We start from the raw sequence: 20,735 nt of genomic DNA, 5'->3' as shown, positions 1-20,735 counted from the left end.
ATAAAATACTAAATAAAAAAATTAAGACTTGCCACATCAATTTGAAGGGACAGACATCTTACACATTCTCACTCTGTTCTCCGCTGTGTCAGTCAGCACGGCTGGGTTTACTCTGCCTGCTTAAATCTGATGAGCTCGCTCTCACCTGTTCATGAGATCTTAGGCGGATTTGAATGGAAGGCACAACAAACAAAGTCACATTTGAGCAGGCAGTTGAAATCCGGCCTGTGTTGACACACCAATCAGTGTGGAGCCCAGTGTGAGGCCACATTTAACACAGATCTGATTGTCTCGCCGCTGTCCAAACACGAGCAACACATGATGCTGAAGCCACATGAAGCAGAATGTGTGCAGAGCAGAGAGCTGTGTCCAGACCATGATACACAGGGTGGAGGGAAAATAAGCAAGGATAGAGGGAAAGGAAAAAAGGAAGGAAGACAAATCAGTTTAATTTATAAAGCCCAATATCACAAATTTGCCTCAAAGGGCTTTACAATATGTAGTGCACACAGTAGAGATAGATAAATCAACAGATAAATAAAGAAGGAAGAAAAAAAATATGGAATAAAGTAAGGAAAGAAAGACAAATGATAGACAGACAGATGGATAAAGAAACGAAGAAAGAAGGAAAGAAAAAAGAAAAGGATTGGAAGGAAGGAAAGATTAAATGAAGGAATAATGGAAGGAAGGATAGATTGAAAGGAGAAAGGAAGGATGGAGGAAAGGAAGGAAGAGGAAGGAAGGAAATAAAGACAGACAATAGTCATACAGACAGATAAAAGAAAAGGATGGACGGAATTAGGAAAGGTGGAAGAAAGAAGGGAGAAAAGAAGGAAGAAAGTAAAGAAGGAAAGAAAAAAGAGATATATAGACAGATAGGAAAGAGGAGATGGAAGGAAGAAAGGAGAAAGAAAAGATGGATGGAGGGAAGGAAAAGAGAAAGAAAGAAAGAAAGGAAAGAAAGATGGAACTAATAAAGGAAGGAGGGAAGAGAGAGACAGACAGACAGACAGACAGACAGATAGAGTCTGATCTCGGTCTCGGTGCAGACTGTGACAGCTCTGTTTTGTCTGACTGCTACGATGCTCTTTGGGGCTTTTGGGACTGAGGATCACAGCGGGCAGTGTTCTGGTATTGCTGGAGAAGGAGCGATGTAGCCATCATGTGAGTCTCTCTTTCCACTGCATGCAGTTGCGAATTATTGCTTCCCGGCCAATCGGGCCACAGAAGGATTTATTTGGAGAATTGAAATGGTGGTTTGTGTGGGGCCTCAGAGAGCCCCAGTGCCCAGTGCCAGTCTGGAGGTCTCTGTCACTACGTGCCTCTTCATTTCTAATTTACAACCCTCCTGAAGCTGCTAATGTAGAATTTCAGCAGGATGTATGGCTGATGGGAGAGATCTACAATGACTCGCTGTGCACGCTGGGACTGCACGTGCCACTGTAAATAATGAAAGGCTGCACTATCCAGCTGTGTCAAGCAATGCTTATTTTTTCAGTAAAATGAACAATCCCGACACAACATGTTGATTTACTATGAGGGCCAAATCAGTGTTGCATTAGTTCTCAGAATGACTTGCATTATCTTGCTTAGCAAGAGAGTGCAATACAAAAGGCCCAGCTGCAGTCAATCTAAGTCAATGGACATAATTAAGTGAATAAATGACTGTTATCTGTAGTTGATTTAATGTATTACACAACTGTAGCAGAGAGCACAAAACTGCAGATAGATTTATCCTTATTAGAGTCAGAGTTTACATTAGCTGTGTCTACAATGAGCACTCCATTACTGAATTATAAATAATCTCCAAGAAACTTCTGCCTAAATATGTTTAACGAGGAGCTTAATTGATTGTGTATCATACTCAACTTGTACCGTTGCAGACATACCTAAATCACACTCATTCAAATGGTCTGGGGTAATAAAGTTTAATCTGTGGCTTTGTCACAATTTGTCTCTGAAATAACCATATTAAAAGGGAAATTAAGAAGTCATCTCTGACATCACTTCGGATCTGTGAAGTAAGTTAACTCACAGATCCAGTTTTAAATAGGCCTAATGCTATTACAGTGGGACGCCTAATACAGCAGATTTAACAAAATACACAGGTTCAAAGTGTGGAAACTTAAATTATTCAAATATTTCATTCTGTATTTCCTTTTAAAACAACTACGGCACTTAACTTTACTTGCAAAACCCCGGTTCTCTGAGTAGCATGAGTGAGCTGTCAGAAGCCAAGTTAATCTTTACCGGCTCTCAAGCCTAATTAGCTAAAGTCTCCTCAGACCAGACCGGATGCTTCCGTCACCAGGCGCTAGTTGTGGCAGATGCTGTTCTGACTGCCTTCATCAGAAGTGTTTATTTGTGCTACTCTGGCCTGTCTCCAAACAGTGGAGTATTGCTGCTTCTAGACTAGCTTACGTTGGTAAAGCTACGTCTAGCAAGCTAACGACACCGGGAACTAATTGTCACTCATTTTTCTATTCTTTAGCACACTAGCTAATACATACAGCTGCAAAGATTATGGTGCTTGTCTGTGCCAGGGTTTGGTGCATAGACTGTGTAATGGAAGGAAAAAAAACATCTTGATTGCCCCCCTGGTGGCTGGCTGCAGTAAAGGTCATAAATAATGCCCCCTCCATGTTAACGGATGGGACATAAGCCAAACAAAATCACGTCAAATACATTTTCCCCAAAGATGGTTTCTGTCATTTTAGGTAGTGTTATCATGCTGATGTTTTTTTACTGTGTTCATTTTTCTATTAAGTTTGGATTTTATTAGTTATTTGATGCTACAAAAAAAGGTGTGTAACGTCATGATTGACAGCTGTGATTGACTTGCGATTTGTTGGGCGGGTGTATGGGAGGGCTCCACCGGCGATCATTACTGCGCAGAATCTGGCTTACAAGATGGCAGCATTTTGTGCAGTGGGAGGAATTGGAGACGTGTTGTCCATCTTTATATACAGTCTATGGTATGTGCATATGGGAACAACATTTGAATATTGACAGTAAGACACATATGAAAGAGAATTTCAGTTTGAAGGAGAAATCCAAGTTGTTTATGATGGGTCCTACGATTAAACTAATCTATATAGCCTCAGTTATTAAAATCAAATTTTAAACCTATTCTAGGACAGGTCAAAGGTGTTCAGGAGAAGACAGTGATGCAAACGCACAATATAACAATATGCTAATATGTCTGGCTTTCGGAAATCTTTTCGTTTTAACTCGTCTCAGACTCATTTTTACTCTGAAGAGACATCAAACTTTTAAAAACTATTTTGTTCGAAATAAAGCTATCATACCATTGTGGTACTTTTTACCAACAAAAAGTGGAATATATAACAACACACGCACTGATAATGAAAGCCATTATTGTATTATTCATCCACATTGCAAGATAATAAAATAACACTAACAACTAACAATAATCAGACAGCTGAGTCACCAATTTAATTTTCAAGTTGTTTTCAGTCTAACGCATATTGCTGACCAAGATCCAAAGTGTGACTGTTTTTAAGGGATCACCGACATCTAGCCCCTAATTACTCTCCAATTATTTTAACTTGATCTGTTACTTGGATAGATCTGTAAATGCTTTGAGATCTGGCTTCCAATGATGAAACGGTTTTGTTAAAATTAGGTACTGCAACTTTGGAATAACTGAATTAATTAACTGGATTTAAATAAGACTGTTTTGGGAAGAATTTTGACTGTGCTGACTCAATTTAACACGCATTTGATTGCATTACCGCTTTTTTGTGTTTCTCTGTCCAAACATGAAAAAAGGTCTAGGTTTTTCACTGCAGAAGCTAAGCCAGTTAATTAGAGTCTATAGACGTCTGCTCTAACCATCCCAGATGGATCGGAACATCTTCTGACTGCTCACTTTTCTGACAATATTAGGATGCTGAGCTTGGGATGCTGGAGCTGAGTCAGAGTTGAGTGTCATGATGCCATGAATGGATTCAGGGTAAGTTTCATCGAAGCCATGGCAGTGTCTGACAGTCTGGGTGCATGCTGCCAGGTCAAATGTAGCAAATGGAGCTCTATGAAATCCCTCAGGTTCGAAAGCATGCATTATCATCATCATGGAAAAGTCTCATCCTTCTTACCTATCCCTAAAAGTGCTAGGATTTTATATGGAGAGTGTCACCAAATGACTGAGCAAGAATGACCTGATGAACTTGTGAAATACTTTGCATAATATATGACAGTTGTGAATGTAGTTTGACCTTAGAAACCAACATGAATTTTGCAGAGAAGAGAGAAAAGTTTACAAAAAATGCACAAAAAGAAAAATCCATAATAATTTCTCTGTCACCATGCAAGTCAGATAGATAACTATTTATGTCTGTATGAGCAGAAATCTAATGAGCAAACAGGCAATGCTTGCACTGTAAACATATTAATGATGTTGAATGGAGAAACAATGTTCTTCCTATATGAACAGACAAATCAATGTAACGATAAAATATATGGATGCCTCACAGTGTGCCCCTTGAGGCAAATTAGTGATTTGTATCTATACAAATCTGGCAGATGATCAAGCCAATAAGAGTAAACTAATTGTAAACTGGTGTAAAGAAAAATGAAGCCATTGTGAAAGACAGTCGGCAGTCCAAGGACAGTTGGATGTCAAGAGGCCATGTAGCCATTTGCTGTCAGATGGTCCCTGTCAAAAACTGGGCTGAGAAGATTTTAGTTTGGGTCTTTTCTTCCCTGACAGAATGTATTCAAACAGAGAAAATGGATTTCACGTAAGCCATGACAACCACAGAACAATAACTGACAGTGGCATTCCATTGCTGGTATGGCTCTGACAAGAGGAACCACTGCTGCCACCATCCACTGGTCAAATGTCAGCCTTTCTCGCTTTGCACCTATGTAGGAGCTATAAAAAGGATTATATGAATTTAAAGCTTTAGTGCGTAACTTTTTGATATTAATTAACGTCCACCACACCCAGTCGTTGCATATTAAACTCTTAATTAATCATGCCTATAGTAAGGAAGTTTTTTCTGAACTTTAACTTTGATTATTGCTTCTTATTTAGTCTTGAAAATGCAATGTTTTTGAGAATACTTAACATATGAAACACAATAACTGACTGAGAAGCTTGAACATGAAATAAGTAATTTTGATAATTCCAGAGATATTTCAGATATATAGAATTTCAAAATGTTTGGTAGAATGGAAATCTTGACCTTGTGGCGGTACTCAACAAAAGATCCGGTGTTCCCCAAAATCATTTGGAAACTACAATAGAGTGCAGACTTCCGCTAAAGTCACATGCCCTATTATTGCATTGTTAATCAAAGTGAAAAATAATTTTGCATTGTTAACCAAAGTGAAAAATATGTAATGTAAATATGTAAACCCGGCCACATTTGAAAAATATTTTTTGAATTAAATCTGCTCCAAAATATAATGGGTTCTTCCTTGGCCCATGCTACACCCTTCCATCCAAGTTTCATAAAAATTCGAGCCAGTAGTTACTAATCCTCTTAGAACAATAAATATCCAAAGTTAACTCCATAGCAACCTGGCCAGCAGAGATATCTTGACAGGACAAAGTGTCAGACAGACTAGCCTCTATTTCTTGTCAACCACTTATGGATGATGAGCTTTTCTTTGTGATGACAAAGGATCTGTAGCAAAGCAGAGGATGAAGACCAGTATGGCTACAGAACAACTTCAGCTTCTAGTTATTCTTTTGTACCAACAGCTATGTGCCAACTGTGAGTGAACAAAAAGCAGGACACCTGCAGTATCCGAGTGAGAAGAAGAGTTTTTCTTTTTTTTACTTTCTCCAGGGAGATACAGAGAATAAAACAGCATGTGCAAATTCATATTCCAGTAGCCTACATGGCACCTCCTATTAATTATGGTATGAGGACAGCCACACATATTCAAGTCAACACAATGTTGTCTGCATCTGTAAAGTAAAGGTTGACAACTCAAGGCCAATTTTGCACATACGTACCTGGTTCCTTTATACTTGCAAAGCCTTTTTAGCAAAGACATTTCTGTACATCTTTGCTGATATTTTTGATGCCACATTTCACACTACAGGTACTTACTGTATAATGTATTATATCATTTATTGACATTATGCAACTCTTTCATGTCAGTTTGTGTTTTGCAGTTATATTGCCAACAATTGGGGATATCTCACTAAAGAGTGTGGTTTTCGTGCTGTAGTTACTGTTTTCTTTTCATTTAGGAACAGCTGTTAAATGCTGTACTATATTAGAATTCGGCTGCAGAAAGAAACTGTCATTTCTGATTATGACAATGACTTTAAAATCGTTTTCAAGTGACCTTCATTATATGGCGTCAATTGTGCCAATCAATAGTAAATGGTGCAAAACCAGACAATGGCACAAAGCTCAGGAGTGACCTCTCGTTCTTGGAAATGTTGTGGCCAGATGCCAAACGCTTAGGAACAGGGAATGGACAATAACAGGACAAATGTTAGTCGAAGCCAAACAAATCATTCTTTATAAACCAGTGAGCTCTGATAATTTGTGACATAGCTAATCTGTAGCAGAAGCAGACAAAAGTATAAGTCAAGAGGAATCCAATGCCCTTCTGTAGGACTGCCATAAGTCAATAGATTTGTGCTCTTATTGAAATTAGATTGGGAGAAGATTTCACATGTTCTTACAATGTTGCTCTGTTCCAAAGAGACGGTTCAACAACATTTAGCTAAAAGCCAAACAGAAGTGGCAGCAGACTGCAGGGACAGTTTGGGTCATCCATCAAACATTGTCTGACATCTGAAGAGAATGTAGCCGCCCCCGCACTCCCCACTTCATACATTATGTTGCATACAAGCACCATAATACAGAGCCATTATGCACAGTAAACAGCTTGAATGAAAAATGCTCAAAGTCTGTTTAATCGCATGAGTGATTTAGATTTATCTTCTTATAGATTAAACCTGCCATATTATCCACAAAAATGATTGTAAGCTGATGTGGTTTTGAGTCCCAGAATGCAGCTGTGCCTTCGTTTTTGTGTGCTATTTTGCGACCTAGCCTGAGCAGGAGGGCATCCAAAACACTTCCAGTGATCCTTGACACCAAAATTGCACATCACCCCTTAATAGCTACTCACACACCACATCTAGTGCCTCTCCTCCCACTGGGACGTAGTGAAATTCACGGTTAGTTGCAAAACACTGAATGGAGCTAAAGAAGGGAAAAGCTAACTAACTAAATACTCAAATAAATAAACCTGTGCTTAGACTTGCCGCTTAGTTGACACAAATCCCTACCATGCACAGCCACGAGTTGTCTCTGTGTGATGTGTAATGGACAACTTAAGCTGTCCTCTTTAAGAAGGCGCTGCAGGCACCACTGTGCCACATTAACATCAGCAGAAGCCCATGTGATTATTCCTCGCAGGACAAATGTGCTCAATCATGTGCTTCGATAGCATCATATGTGGCATACTTTCCCCTCTTCTTCATTTTATACTGAAATGAGTTCCACTTCTTGCAGAGCATGCATGATAACAAATCCAAAATGTCAATGTCCTCTGATTTATAACACAGGCCTTAACTGAGAGTTTATACATCATGCCCAAACCTTCATTGACGAGATGAAATGTCTCATATTAAATTAAGGCTCATAACTGCAGATTTTCTCTGCCTGTCTCTCTCAAAATGTTGCAGTATCAACAGTCTGATCAGCGAACATCTTTATTTTCAAAGTGAGTCCTTGTGTGCCGGGTACTATACACAGGTGGGATCTAAAGGGCATATTATGATAGAATCAAAGACAGGAAACCATTTGTTGTGTTCATTCATAAGAGAGACAAAAACAGACAAAACACAGGCGAGTGAATCACTGGTTCCATCTATCAGGTGAGAGTGTTTGAAAAAAGTTTTTTGATTGCATTTTCTGTGATGTTCCAAGTTTCTAAATACAAACTGTAAGACTGTAGACACTGTACAAATGCACTTAATGCCACAGTAAAGCCAAGTTCCTTGTAAAATTGTATGCAAAATAAAAACGGTGTACCATTTGAACTGCCTTTTAATATTACTGTTCCACGTAAAGTGAGATATGTTTTTTAAGAAAACAAGGACAGCGCAGAAATGTTGTTCAGTAGCTATGGTCCCCTGAATAAAATATTACATGTGCTGTTTCAATTATGAAGCCCGATTACTCACTCAAAAGCCGGAGTGATCACAAGCAGGCTGCTCTGTTCTGTTGTGGGGTTTCTTTTTTCTGGATTTTTCTTAGAGGGAGCGTAGGAGTTTTTTTTTTACGACTGCAGTGATTGAGGCTTTGAGAGCTGATGAAATTACAATATTGCACCGTGTGTTTTTAAAACTGCACTCATGTCCTTTGTAAGGCTCATCCTCCATACAGCCGAGTACATTACCAGCTCCAATTTGATGTCTTAAGGAGTTGCCTTGTGGGAGAAGTGATTTTCTGCAGTGAAGAATGTCGGATGTGATAGATGCGATTGTCTGGTCAAAAGTATTTTTTTTTTTTCAAAGAACAAGAATCTGTTGTGTACAGACGCTAATGTCACATAACAAACTGAATCTGCCTCCTTCAGGAACGTGTCACAAGGCATTAGAACCTAATTTAGAACATTTCCACAATTAATTGCTGAAGACAGGAGGGCTATTAAATTGGACACCCTGTGAGCTATTAGATCAAACTTGTCATGTGCCTAGAAGAGCTTTAGTGTTCACACTGTGTTTGTACAGTATATATCAACGTGCTATGGACCTGGCTCAAGGCTGGAATTTGTAATTTCCCTCCCAGGTATGTTTTTTCTAATGTTTTAACATTGAGTTCTACAATGTGATTCTTACGTGTTATCATCTAATCAAGCCTTAAGCCTAGAGCTGTCAACCTCTCCATGTTCTGAAATGATTGATAGTATGGTTAATGTACTCAGGAATAATGTGAAATATCAATATGACTCTACAGCACTATATTAAAAACTGCCAGGTACAGGAATTGTTTCCGATTGTGATTGATTCTGTATGTACACATGATCAGTGATGATGTTGAGATGCAGTGGTCGGTGCATGCAACTCATTAAAATGCCATTTGTATTGACAGCATCACCTACCATCCATACATCTATTGTGAAGACTAGTTTATATGATTGGAACACATTAGCTTATCATAAAGACTAAAAACCCGCACCTCCAAAGCTCACTAATTAACATTTTATACCATGTTTGTGTCATCCATAAAAAAAGTTGCGTTGTTTTCTATTTAATATTTTTTTGCTAGGTAAAGTAACTTTTTGGTGTCTTTGCTTAGCAACCTCACAGTGACAACAAGGTATGAGACAGCTGGTATCCAACACTTGCCAATAAAGCACATAAGAATATTTCAAATGTCAAACTATTCCTTTAAGGTTTTTATGGTAAGGTTAGGTAGAAATCTAGCAACACATTTGCTTCTAAAAATAACAGTGTAATTAAAAGTATGATATCCCAGTAGTTGGGACATCGTCCTGCTATGATGAGAACTGCCTGATAATCTCACACACACACACACACACACACACACACACAGACACACACACACACACACACACACACACACACACACACCTAGGTTGCTTTCATTATAGTGCTCATAGACCTCAGTTTAACATCCTTCAATTCATATCAACCAGAGACTTCCTCGATCTACTGTAGGCTATTTCCCAATACCCATGTGATTCATCTGTGGGTTAAAAATGTATTTAGCTAAAATGGTTATGGAGAAATGTACATTATTTATCCACTTTAAGATTAAAAAGAGTATATTAAACTGTATAACTCATCTAGGTCCTGCTCTTGGAAACCGTTCCGCAGAATATTAAAATCTCAGTCTTATTATCCAAGACATGAATTTCATTGTTATGAGCCGTGAAAATGCTTAGTGCTAGACTGGGTAAACCCAGCCCCATCTACCGACGATTTGATCTCAATCTTAAAAGATTGAGCTTGGTCTGGTGATAGCCAGACTAGCTTAGTGCACAAATCATTAGGAAAGCGTGCTCTTAAAAATCTGCCAGATCGAAATTTAAGCTTTTGTCGAAAATGCTCGGATAAAAATGCTGAGTAAAATATGGACCCTTTTTTTTAAGTGCTGAGACAATTAAGACATGACATTCAGATAGGTTTTAATGCATTTAAGTGTGTCAACTGATATGTCCTGGGGGTTTTTCCTTTCTCAACAGCTTCCCATCTATATCAAGGACAGTCCACCGCCCTGAGGACATCTGGCCAATGAGAGCAGAGAGGTGGAAAATGGCTCATTAGTGAAAGACTAAAATATGCAGCGAGAGAGAAGCTAGTCAACTAACAAACCATCACATTAGAGCCAAAAAATCCATGGAAGCACACGCAACTCATTATGCTTTGACACGCGTGAGGGTGGAAAACCAACAACTTCATAACTTCTGCTTCTCTCAGTAAACACAAGACACTGCAATACAGGACGAGGAGTGAAAAATTCCACCGGTTAGAGGATTCTGTCAACAGTGCTCATTCAGATCAATAAGAGTCCCTGTTTTATGCGGGTGAGAACTATTGTTATGTACAAAACCGTGGGTGCTTCCATCTATCATGCAATGTGTCAATATTGCTGGCTGTTGATGTTGTGTGGTGTAATTTCACAGCACACATTCAGCCTCTTGAAGAAAGTGGAGGAATGCCACGGGGTATCTGAACATCAGAGGCAGCCAGTAACATCCCTTCATTTTACCCGCACATGCACCTCTGCAAATTGATTTTCTCCAGCAGGCACATGCCCACGCCAACAGACCACAAATGCCTCCATGAACAGGACAGTGAAATCAGCTTACTGCACTAACCTGCTCAGTCACCAAATTTCAATTGAGAATTTGTAGGATGACATGGTACAAACAGCAGCAGAAGCCCACCGCTGAACACCTAGAGGTTCCTCAAGGGATTTTCCGACACAGAAACCAAAGCTCTGATGAAGCTATATGCCGTTTTAAGAGCAAACAGGGGGTTAAAGTCAGAGTTTAGAAGTTCTTGCTATTAGTGCATTACACAGAGCATAACACCCATGCTGAACAAACACCCCTGAGCCTACTTGCCATCTCAGCCTAACACCAGCTTATATTACATCATCACCCTTTGGGTGGAATCTGCTTGATGAAGCTTCGGAGTAACTTCAATGGAAAATCCTTCTGGCAAATATTTCTAATCCATACACAAATCCCAGGCTTAGACCTTAAAGTATATGCTTAACCCGAGTCTGAAATCAAACCTGTTCCTGCCAGTCAAGTGCATGTTGTTTGATTTTTAGGGGGGCTCTTCATACTTTCGAGTGTTCAGTGATGTCGGTCACTCCCTTGCTGATTGTCTCTACTTTGATCACTGTAATTAGCTTCATCTTGATCAGTTACATAATGCCCTGACAAACTGTCACCTCTTCATGTTGCCATGACTGTGGCAAATATCTCCCTATTTCAATCCAGTCCATTTTCCAGCTAATGATGTTCCACTTTCTATAATTTCAGATAATCTACTTTGATTTGTTTGAACACTTGACTTTAAATAAGATAACTTCCACAAACTCTTTTCAGACATACCACTTTTCTGCAGTTATACATTTTCAGTTACAAATGCACATACTGTAGATACCATGTCATGGTAAATTCTGTTCTTTGTGCAAAAAACAGGTTCATGTTTTCCCTCAAATGATGCAACATTGTACATAAAAATCGCCTTGTTTTTTGGCAGCACTAGCTGTACATCTACCAGGGTCCATAAATCGTCAATCATCAAAATTGCCCACTCTGAAGATTTGTAAAAAAACTTTAAAAAATAAAGGACACCATAATTCATCTTATCTCGTGACAGAGATAGGCAGGTTAAATGTGACTCACATCACAGCAGAGACGAGCTGCAGTTTGATTGCTCTTGAATGCGTGGAGATGCATATGATGTGAAGTCAAATTATAGTACCATTTTACTTTTAAATCGTGTTTTAAAGGTTGAGACTGAATTTCTGCTCACACCAGATGCTAATGTTAACAAGGATTACTGACCACAATGCATTGTTACAGGCAGTCTTTAAATATATAGTGTCCCTTGGACAGAGATAATATCATTGCTTATTTTGGCTGAAGCAAGCAGTGGTCAGCAAGTGGAAAACTCATTACAAAAATCTGTAAAAGGTGCAACGGAGAGAAGCAGCAGACTTAATGATAAAAGCTCTCTGCTACAATGCAACAGCTTTTCTTACACTGCAAATACTGGAGCAGAGTGCAGCGTTTCATATCGGAAACTAAACCAATGGCATCTCTATTAATAAAAGAATAGCAACATGAACTTCATTATTTTATATTTTATATATAAATTAAGGATTTATACATTGCTGATAAAGAAAAAATACAAAACATTTTTTGATCTTACATGACATTTACATGTGAAATTTTACGCAACATATTCAATAACTTACAAATGCTTTATTTGCATAAAAAATATATCTCTTTACAAAACTTTTGTAATATGTACATATTCATATACACAGGTTTCTAACTGGGATAACAATTGTGTGGTACATTTAAAAGCATTCTACTCTACTCCAGAGTCTGATGTGAGACTGACTTGCTGTATATACTGTTTTTTACCAGATGCATTTCTTTTCTCATCCATAAGAAATATGAACTCGCAAAATATATTACATACCGATAACACAAGACATCTTGCCAAAGAATGCCATCAAGTATCAAAACTGTATAAATGTACAAAATGTAACAGCAATGACAGGAATCAACATAGTGGTACAAAGTACTTTAGCAGCAATTGCTATACTGGATCACTTTTTGCCAACATGCACAGGTATGAAAGTATGAGCTGCTTTTGCAAACACACCTCTTAGATAAACCACCAGAGCTGACATCACTCAGCTAAATCATTGCAAACTGTGCAGATAAATTACATTGATGTACAGTTCTACTAATGCAATAAATGTTATGCCTTCCTTAAAAATGTATGCCCATACAGTATTCAAGGCACTGCAATGATGTAGAAATTTGATGACAGTGGCAAATTCATTTTTTTTTTAAAACATGGATGGACTTGGATGATAGTACAATACTGATGGTGGCTCATGTTAAATGTGCAAATTGTTTTCATTTATACTATACATTTGTTGGCAGAAGCTGATGGTTCAGTAAGACACTGAAATAACCATTTGTATCAGTGTGTGTCAATGAAATAGGCCAGGGCCGTGTATTCACAAAGTGTCTCAGAGTAGGAGTACGGATTAAGAATTTACTGACTAAGGCACGGTTTCCCAAAAGAATAAAGTTTGTACAGAAACACAAACACTTAGTTTATGAAAAAACAGAGATGGCGTGGAAGTTGCACTTGCTCTGTCTTGGAATTACTCTAAAGTAAGGCAAATGCATGTCAAACCTTTTAGCAACATAAAACAAGACAACTAGTTTCATCCGACCTCAGACTGCCCACTGACGCATCTTTGCACTTAATTTACCGACATCCAGGCTTAAATACACTTCTGGGAAACCTGGCCAACTGTAGGTACTGTGCACTGAAGGTATTCTAAACTTTGTCATCCTATAAAACCTGAAATAACTAAGCAAGGAACTCCTACTTTGAGATCTGTGATATATACAGGGTCAAGGCTGGGGTTAATTCACACCAAATTTGGTTCATTTGGGACACAAAAAGAGCTGGAAAATCATATTAACTAAAAATAAATCTGTTTTCATAACAGTTGCATTAACTTAAGAACATGTTAAATAGATGGATGATTTGAGTACAGCCCCACATGACCAATATACTGAGAAATACAGTTTGCCTTGACTAGACTCTCAGACTAGTCAGCAATTTATCTCTCATTCTTAAACAACATTTCTGTCAAAAACTCATTCAAAACAATTCATTGCACACAACTTGATAATAAACCCTTACGTTGACTATATCTCTTGTAAAGAACCTGCACTGTAACAATAAAAGCCCTAGCATTCCCAATGGCACTCAAAATATTTTACTGCACTTCAGTAATTAAATCCCTTGCCATATATTTTGTAGGAGGATTTCAGCAGAAGGTACCATCCAATTAAGAGGTATAATTGACCACATAACTTTAAAACAGGCTACAGCACAACCACTATTGATAGAGAGGCAGTTTCTTCTCTACTTCTTCATCTCCTCTCAAACACTCCACTGCTTGAAAAATAGACTATAAAGATGATATTGATCAACTTACATTTGAGAGGCTCCTTACCTCTATAAGAAAAAATAATTCATTAGGATGAATGTGAGACTAAGACAAAAATAAAAATATAGGGTCTAGATTTGGGCTCCTTTCTTCAAAAGAATAAAGTTAAACTTTTATTTGGCATTGTGAAGTAACCCCTCTATATTTATACAACAGAGCATAAAATACTCTATTTTTCATCTTAATGCCAGAGGCTCTTTTATTCATGAAGCCAACACTCACAGAGTGTAAAGAACACATCTCTTCACCAAACTACGGGAAGATCCGGAAAGGCGTGGGACCTCTCCTTTCTCTCTCTTTAATCTCTGACCTTTAGTATACGATCGATTGCAAGTGTTGCTGAAAGTGTGCTTTATATTTCTGAGCAATTCTGTGTCTTTGTTGTATCTCATTAGAAACAGGGAAAATATAAATATGTTGATTATATTCATGTTAAGCAAAACAAAGAGAAGTTGTATTCTCCCCTCAATGTGTGACTCTCTTTCCCCTTCTGTCTTTCGTTCATACTCCGTAGACATCAAACCATGGTGCAGATGGTGTTGAGATTGGGGTCAAAGCGGACAACTTTCCCCTCAGCGGCTTTCGTGTTTGTGTTGTACATGGGATTCTCAAAAGTGGCCTGTCCGTTGTTGTTCTCGTGGACAGAGCATCCTGTGTACTGCGCTTTATCTGTTTTCCTGGGGGGGGGAAAGGCGGTTGCGTATTAGTTGAAACACAGTATCCCAATTATCTCACCTCCTTCCAATCCAATAAACATGTCTCCATTAACTTGGCGTGGACAGCTGCAATAGGTAAATGAGGCTTAATGGTAATTATTGTTGAAAAGATCAGTCAGAGGAGCCCACACCAGCTCACTGGTTACTAATATAATAAGTGCAGAATTTGCATGTCACAGGTCCTGCGTTTATGTAGCCTACGGTTTTGACTAAATCCACTCGTCTACACACAGTACATTCATAAAGTGCATATGGACATACATTACATATCACATTGAAGTTGTTCTTATTAAAAATGCCTGATGTATGCTCATGTGTAATGTGGTTTGGATGGTAACCAGTTGACTAACATTGCATCATGCTTTGAAGCCTCTCCCAAGTAAGCTACTGTATCCAGTGAGGAACCTTACTGCAGTAAAGCAGGCTGTGGAAGTGGGCCACAGTGTACCATCTACCTCATCTTGATGTGCACTTCCTTTGGCTGCAACTGTACAAACATCTACATAAATCTGGGTTTCTAAAACTCTTTTAACATTAGAGATCTGTATTAAATAACTTTAAAACTCAGCATGGGACACAGACTCATGAAAAAGTACAACTTTCTTTCTCACACGGGACCAAAAAGGACATACACTACAGTAGCTACTGAATTTGGGTTCAAAGCTAGTACGGAAGACACCAGCATACAATACATACCTCTGTTTGTAGAGATAAAATCCGAGGCCTGCAAAGATGAGGGCAAAGAAAGGCACGAGGATAGCAACAGCAACAGAACTGCTGTTGGTGGAGCCATTGGTTTCAGGGTCAGTGAGTGTAACATTCTCTCTCACACTCAAACCTGGAAGAAAAACATATTTAGTGAAAGAATGTGAAAAATAGTCATAATACAGAATAAGTGAATGAAGAACATCCAAAATAATCAGATTAACAAAATGGCACAAACACTGGAGAAACTAAATGGAATAATAGAAAGGTACGTATCATCTGCTGCTGACGATGATGATGACGATGATGATAATGAAGAGGAAGATGATCACAATGACAAGTCGGAGACGCAGCAGCCAGTTGATAAAGACGCCAACCATAATGATCTTACTGATAACGATCGCTGTGATAATCTTGTTGAAGACAATCATGAGATGATAACAACAGGAATGTTGGGCACAAAGAAATGAAGGACAATGATGTGGAAGAGAATAATCTACTCTGTGTTATATGACAGTGGCAATAAGTGGTTGACACACTGTACATGTATGTATGCTGACAATACAGCGCAAATATTGTTTGCAAAGGAGGTGTTACGCCGCCTTCACACTGGCAGTTGAAATCAGCTCCGTAATATGCAATACGCCCCCAGCGGACGTCGTACTACACCGTTGAAAAGCTTCGGAAGCGACTCACAAAAATGGCAGAGAGACTGGAATGAGTGATGAATGTGATGAAAGTGTCTGAATGTACGATTCTCTATGACCTCTCTTATAAAGCTATAAATAGAAAGGCTGTTGCGTGGATAAAAGTTGCCCAAGACGTTGACATGTCAGGTCGATTAAATGTGATATAGCGGTATAATGTCAATAGTTCGCTGTCTGTTGCTAGCTAACCAATTAGCATTAGCAGGTTTGTTTATCAGTACCATAGCAACGCTAACTTCCGTCGGATAGGAACCGTCCGTAGCCTTTCGCAAGAGTTCAATTTTTTGAACGCATCCGGATGACCAACTGACACGATTTTTTTAGAACCGCATTCGTTTGGACCTTATATATATATATATATATATATATATATATCAATGGTTCGGACCCGGTTCGGACCCATTCACATGCGGTCTGCGAATCTCCTTGGAAATGAATGACTTCCGGTCGTTTCGAAGCCGTATCGGAGCTGATTTCAACTGCCAGTGTGAAGGCGGCGTTAGAAATCAAACGTAACAAGGAGGTGTTAGTAGAAAGAAATGTAAGTCCATTGGGTTTCAGTTTTCAGTTTTATTTTGAAAATGTGACCTCAAGAAAAGTCAATGAAAAGTCATGACATTGTTGTCTTATAAAATACCCCATGTCTGTTGGATCTCATATTGACAGTGAAGAATCTATTTACACTAAAGGATGAAACACAGTATATAGGTACCAAAGATGTTTTCATATGTCCGTCTTGATAAAACTGATCATGTTTCTACATTTGCAACATTTTGTAATATAATTTCAATTTGCCATGACAGCAAAATTAAAGATCCCTCCAGACATAAGATAAAATGTCTTTCCACAATAAATTAAATTATGTAGTTGAAAATTCTTTACATCTATTTTGTCTCCCTCATTGAAACGTTCAGAATCTTTGAATATGAAAATCTTTTTTTAATTTCCAAAGTTTAACTGTTGGACACAAGATGTCTCCTACTTCAATGAGAAGCAGGGTGGGAAATTAGCACCCACCACCAGCCAATGGCGGGTACTTTTTCAAAGTGGCGGGTGATTTTGCCTTGTATACTAGCCACAGTGGCGGTTGGATTGTAAAACATTCCTTGTAACGGATTGGACTTGGCTTTTGTCAAAGAATGCTGTTGCTAAGTAACAATGCACAATGCTTATAGGAGTCGCATTATGTTACTGCGAATGAATCCCCAACATTTCCGGATTCTGCTGCTTCATAATAAAAACATTTAAATACCAAAATAACGGAGGACTTTTATTGTGAAGAACTTATAGGAAATGAAACCGTTCACAGCCGGGGCTTTGACCACGCATATTTCCGTCAACTCCAGACTTTTGTCGAGTAGTTTTCAGCGCTAGTCTGTGACACCATGTAGCTGAAGTGAGGTACAGACGAAACGAAAATTATCGGTTAAAAAAATGTGGCGACATATCCCCGGTGTTAAGAGGCCCTCCGCGGAGTCAGCAGTAGCTATGACTGTACAAACTGTTGAGGGTGAAGTAAAGAAAAAGAGAAGGTACTTTTGCATCAAGTGGCACATTGACAAAACAAACAGCGAAAGATTGTGCAAAACATTTCAGACCATCCTGCCAACCTGTATTAAACTTCAATATACGTTGTAACGATTTTTCAGTCGCTGAAAGCTGCAAAATCCTGGAGGGACTGTTTAATGCTATGTTACTGAGAGATGAGTCAATATTTTTTCTGTTCATTAAACATGTAGTCCTACAATTACTGTAGATTATGACTGACCACAATTTAACCATGGTCTCGCAGGCTCTATAAAGGAGAGTTACCATTTTTCCCATCAGAGTTTAAAAATAGTACTTCAACATAAAGTTCCACATCAGCCGCAGCTATCTTGGTTGTTTTTTTAGTAGGTTAGTTAGTCATTACATAATTTGCGTAATGGGCAAAGGCTCCGCAAGTTGTCAGTCATTGTATCAAACCTGCCCCATATGAGATAAACGGTTTTGATTGGCCAGGGCCTGGTCAGAGATCTGTCTGAACAGGAGGTGGACCAAACGTATCTGCTGGAGCAAATCAAACATGAGCTCTGAGATTCGCCTGGTGCCCAGGCTATGTATGTATGCATCTGAAAGAGAGAAACTCCTTCAGCAGATGAATGTAAAAATCTTCTAATGTCAAATTCTGCTACTGCATCCTTCATTCACGACAATCAGAACACATTTTTGAGTGGAGGAGGGGTTTAAATACCATCTCTTTCTTTACTTTTATTGTGAGAATGAAAGATGAGTGAACGATTGTAATGGGATTCATTGTATTTGGAAAGACACATACCAAGTCTCTGTAGTCCAAACTGTCCGTAGTCTTTACCCTGTATAAAGCCTTGGAACACAAAGCTGCCACCCTCAGGCTCAGCTGAAACCTAGTAGTAAAAAAACAATAACAAAAAGCTTGAGAAACGGTACGTTTTTTTTCAACTGCATTAATAAATCTGATTTTCCTAGGCACCTAAGAGTGTCGCATCTATTCCACACCACATCAAAAACTACCTACGGCATACTGTATTTAGTACGACAGTCAACACATTCTGTCATGCTAGATGCTACATTCAAAAATAACGCCTTTGTTTTTCTAAACCAGCATTAGAAGCTGTGTAGTATGCTATCAATAGCTCAGCGGTGTGCAGTCAGCTGTCACAAGCTCTTATTAAGTGGACCTTGAAGTTTATTGTAGCAGAGGAACTTCAATTCCACCAACTAAAATTGCTTTGCAGTCGTTCCAGGTCCCTTAGATGTCAGGTGTGTGTCTGAGCTTATTCAGCAAATTGTCAAAGCAGGAACGCTAATACGGCTCATACAGAGCCACTGGTGCATTAAATGTACAGCCAATGTAAATATATGGAAACAAAAACAGACAATAAGCCAAGAAATGACAATGGTAAAGGCTTGTTGTCACATTTTCTTTCTTAAAATAAAAGCAGTTTTATTTATATAGCACGTTTAAAAAATAACCATAGTTGACCAAAGTGCTTAACAAGCTCAAAAAACCCAAAATGGATAACAGTAATAGTAGTTGGTTATTTTTAAAAGTTCACTGGCCAGCTGCTTACGAATTCCAGTGTATACTTACAAATCCATCCATTGCCCAGGTCTCATCAGTTATCCTGCTCAAGGAGCTGTGGGCCAGCGCTGTCATCTGGTACAGCAGAAGCATTAACCGTGCCTCCTGGCGCTTGTACACTCCTACAAGGTGGAAGAGGCCATACGAGAAATGATGTGAATAAAGAGATGAGGCAATACGAGTGCGGGGAATGATAAAAAAAGAAAAAAGAAGAAGCAGAGAGAAGGGGAGAAATTAAGAGAAGCAGAAGAGAAGCAGTAAGAACAGCTGAGGGAGGAGGGGAGCAGAAGAGTGACTCTTGAGTGGGCAGTTAGTAAGTCAATGCAGACTAACACATCCATCTTTAGAGCCAATAGTTAATTTCCACTGTCATGCATGAGATCATTTGGTGATTGACTGATTGACATGAGGAAACCCTCAAAATAAATGGAAGTGACATACAGCTGTAGTGAGAGGAGGAGAGTGGAGGCGGAGGGGAGGAAGTAGAAGACAGATGATTTATAGCTGACTCACCAGAGAGCAGAAACTCCATGCTACTGTCGGTTAAAGTTACATTGACTTTTCCCGTTGTGGCATTAAAGCGTGTGACTGTCAAAGTCATTGGCTGTTTCTGGCCTTTGTAATCATAGGAACCCTTCCAAACGAAATCAGGGGCAAAGACGTGGTCAGGAACTTCAGGAAAGAGAAATAAATGAAAACTCATTAAATAATGACATTAAATAATAGCATAAAAGAACTAACTAGCATAAAAAATTTATGAAAATGTGGAAGTTATCATTCCTAATGGGAGTCTAAATGTTTTTTTATTATTTTATTTTACAAAACATCAAATCAATATTATGTCTTTAATGCAAGCTGAATACTTGCACCCACGCAGCAAAATGGTAATTATATGTGCAGTAGAATCAACATATCAAACAGCTGTTACCAGTCTTTTCATTCAGTTTGAATAATATCATGTTCCTTGCTTGCTTTGACAATCTCAATTAATGATAAATAAATACATTCTGAAAGAGATAACGTTGGAATCACTTTGTGAACTAGGAACAACTTTAATAGTCTTGCACTGATTCAACTTTTTGTAGAACTGTGCGCCCAGATAGCTCAGTTGGTAGAGTGGGCGCACATATATAGAGGTTTACTCCTCGACACAGCGGTGCGGGGTTTCGACTCAGACCTGTGGCCCTTTGCTGCAATGTCATTCCCCCTCTCTCTCCCCTTTCATGTCTTCATCTGTCTTCACAAC

At 38.8% G+C, this 20,735-nt stretch overlaps 1 protein-coding gene across 1 annotated transcript in view; it reads right to left on the bottom strand.

The window, feature by feature from the left end:
• Nucleotides 1-12,459: 12,459 nt before the first annotated feature.
• The window catches only part of LOC120561928 (CUB and sushi domain-containing protein 3-like), a 292,084-nt gene continuing 283,808 nt past the window's right edge, over nucleotides 12,460-20,735 (bottom strand). The window contains exons 66-70 of the mRNA XM_039805270.1: nucleotides 20,003-20,161; nucleotides 19,499-19,611; nucleotides 18,704-18,791; nucleotides 15,671-15,812; nucleotides 12,460-14,935 (exon numbers count right to left, since the gene is read on the bottom strand). Of these exons, the coding sequence (XP_039661204.1) occupies nucleotides 14,776-14,935; nucleotides 15,671-15,812; nucleotides 18,704-18,791; nucleotides 19,499-19,611; nucleotides 20,003-20,161 (662 nt within the window). The 3' untranslated portion in view covers nucleotides 12,460-14,775. The remainder of the gene's footprint in view (nucleotides 14,936-15,670; nucleotides 15,813-18,703; nucleotides 18,792-19,498; nucleotides 19,612-20,002; nucleotides 20,162-20,735) is intronic.

Source organism: Perca fluviatilis, chromosome 7 (assembly GCF_010015445.1).
Source record: "Perca fluviatilis chromosome 7, GENO_Pfluv_1.0, whole genome shotgun sequence".
In the NCBI taxonomy this organism is placed as follows: Eukaryota; Metazoa; Chordata; class Actinopteri; order Perciformes; family Percidae; genus Perca; species Perca fluviatilis.
Note: the sequence above shows the minus strand (reverse complement) of the source record. Positions and strands in the feature narration are given on the sequence as shown.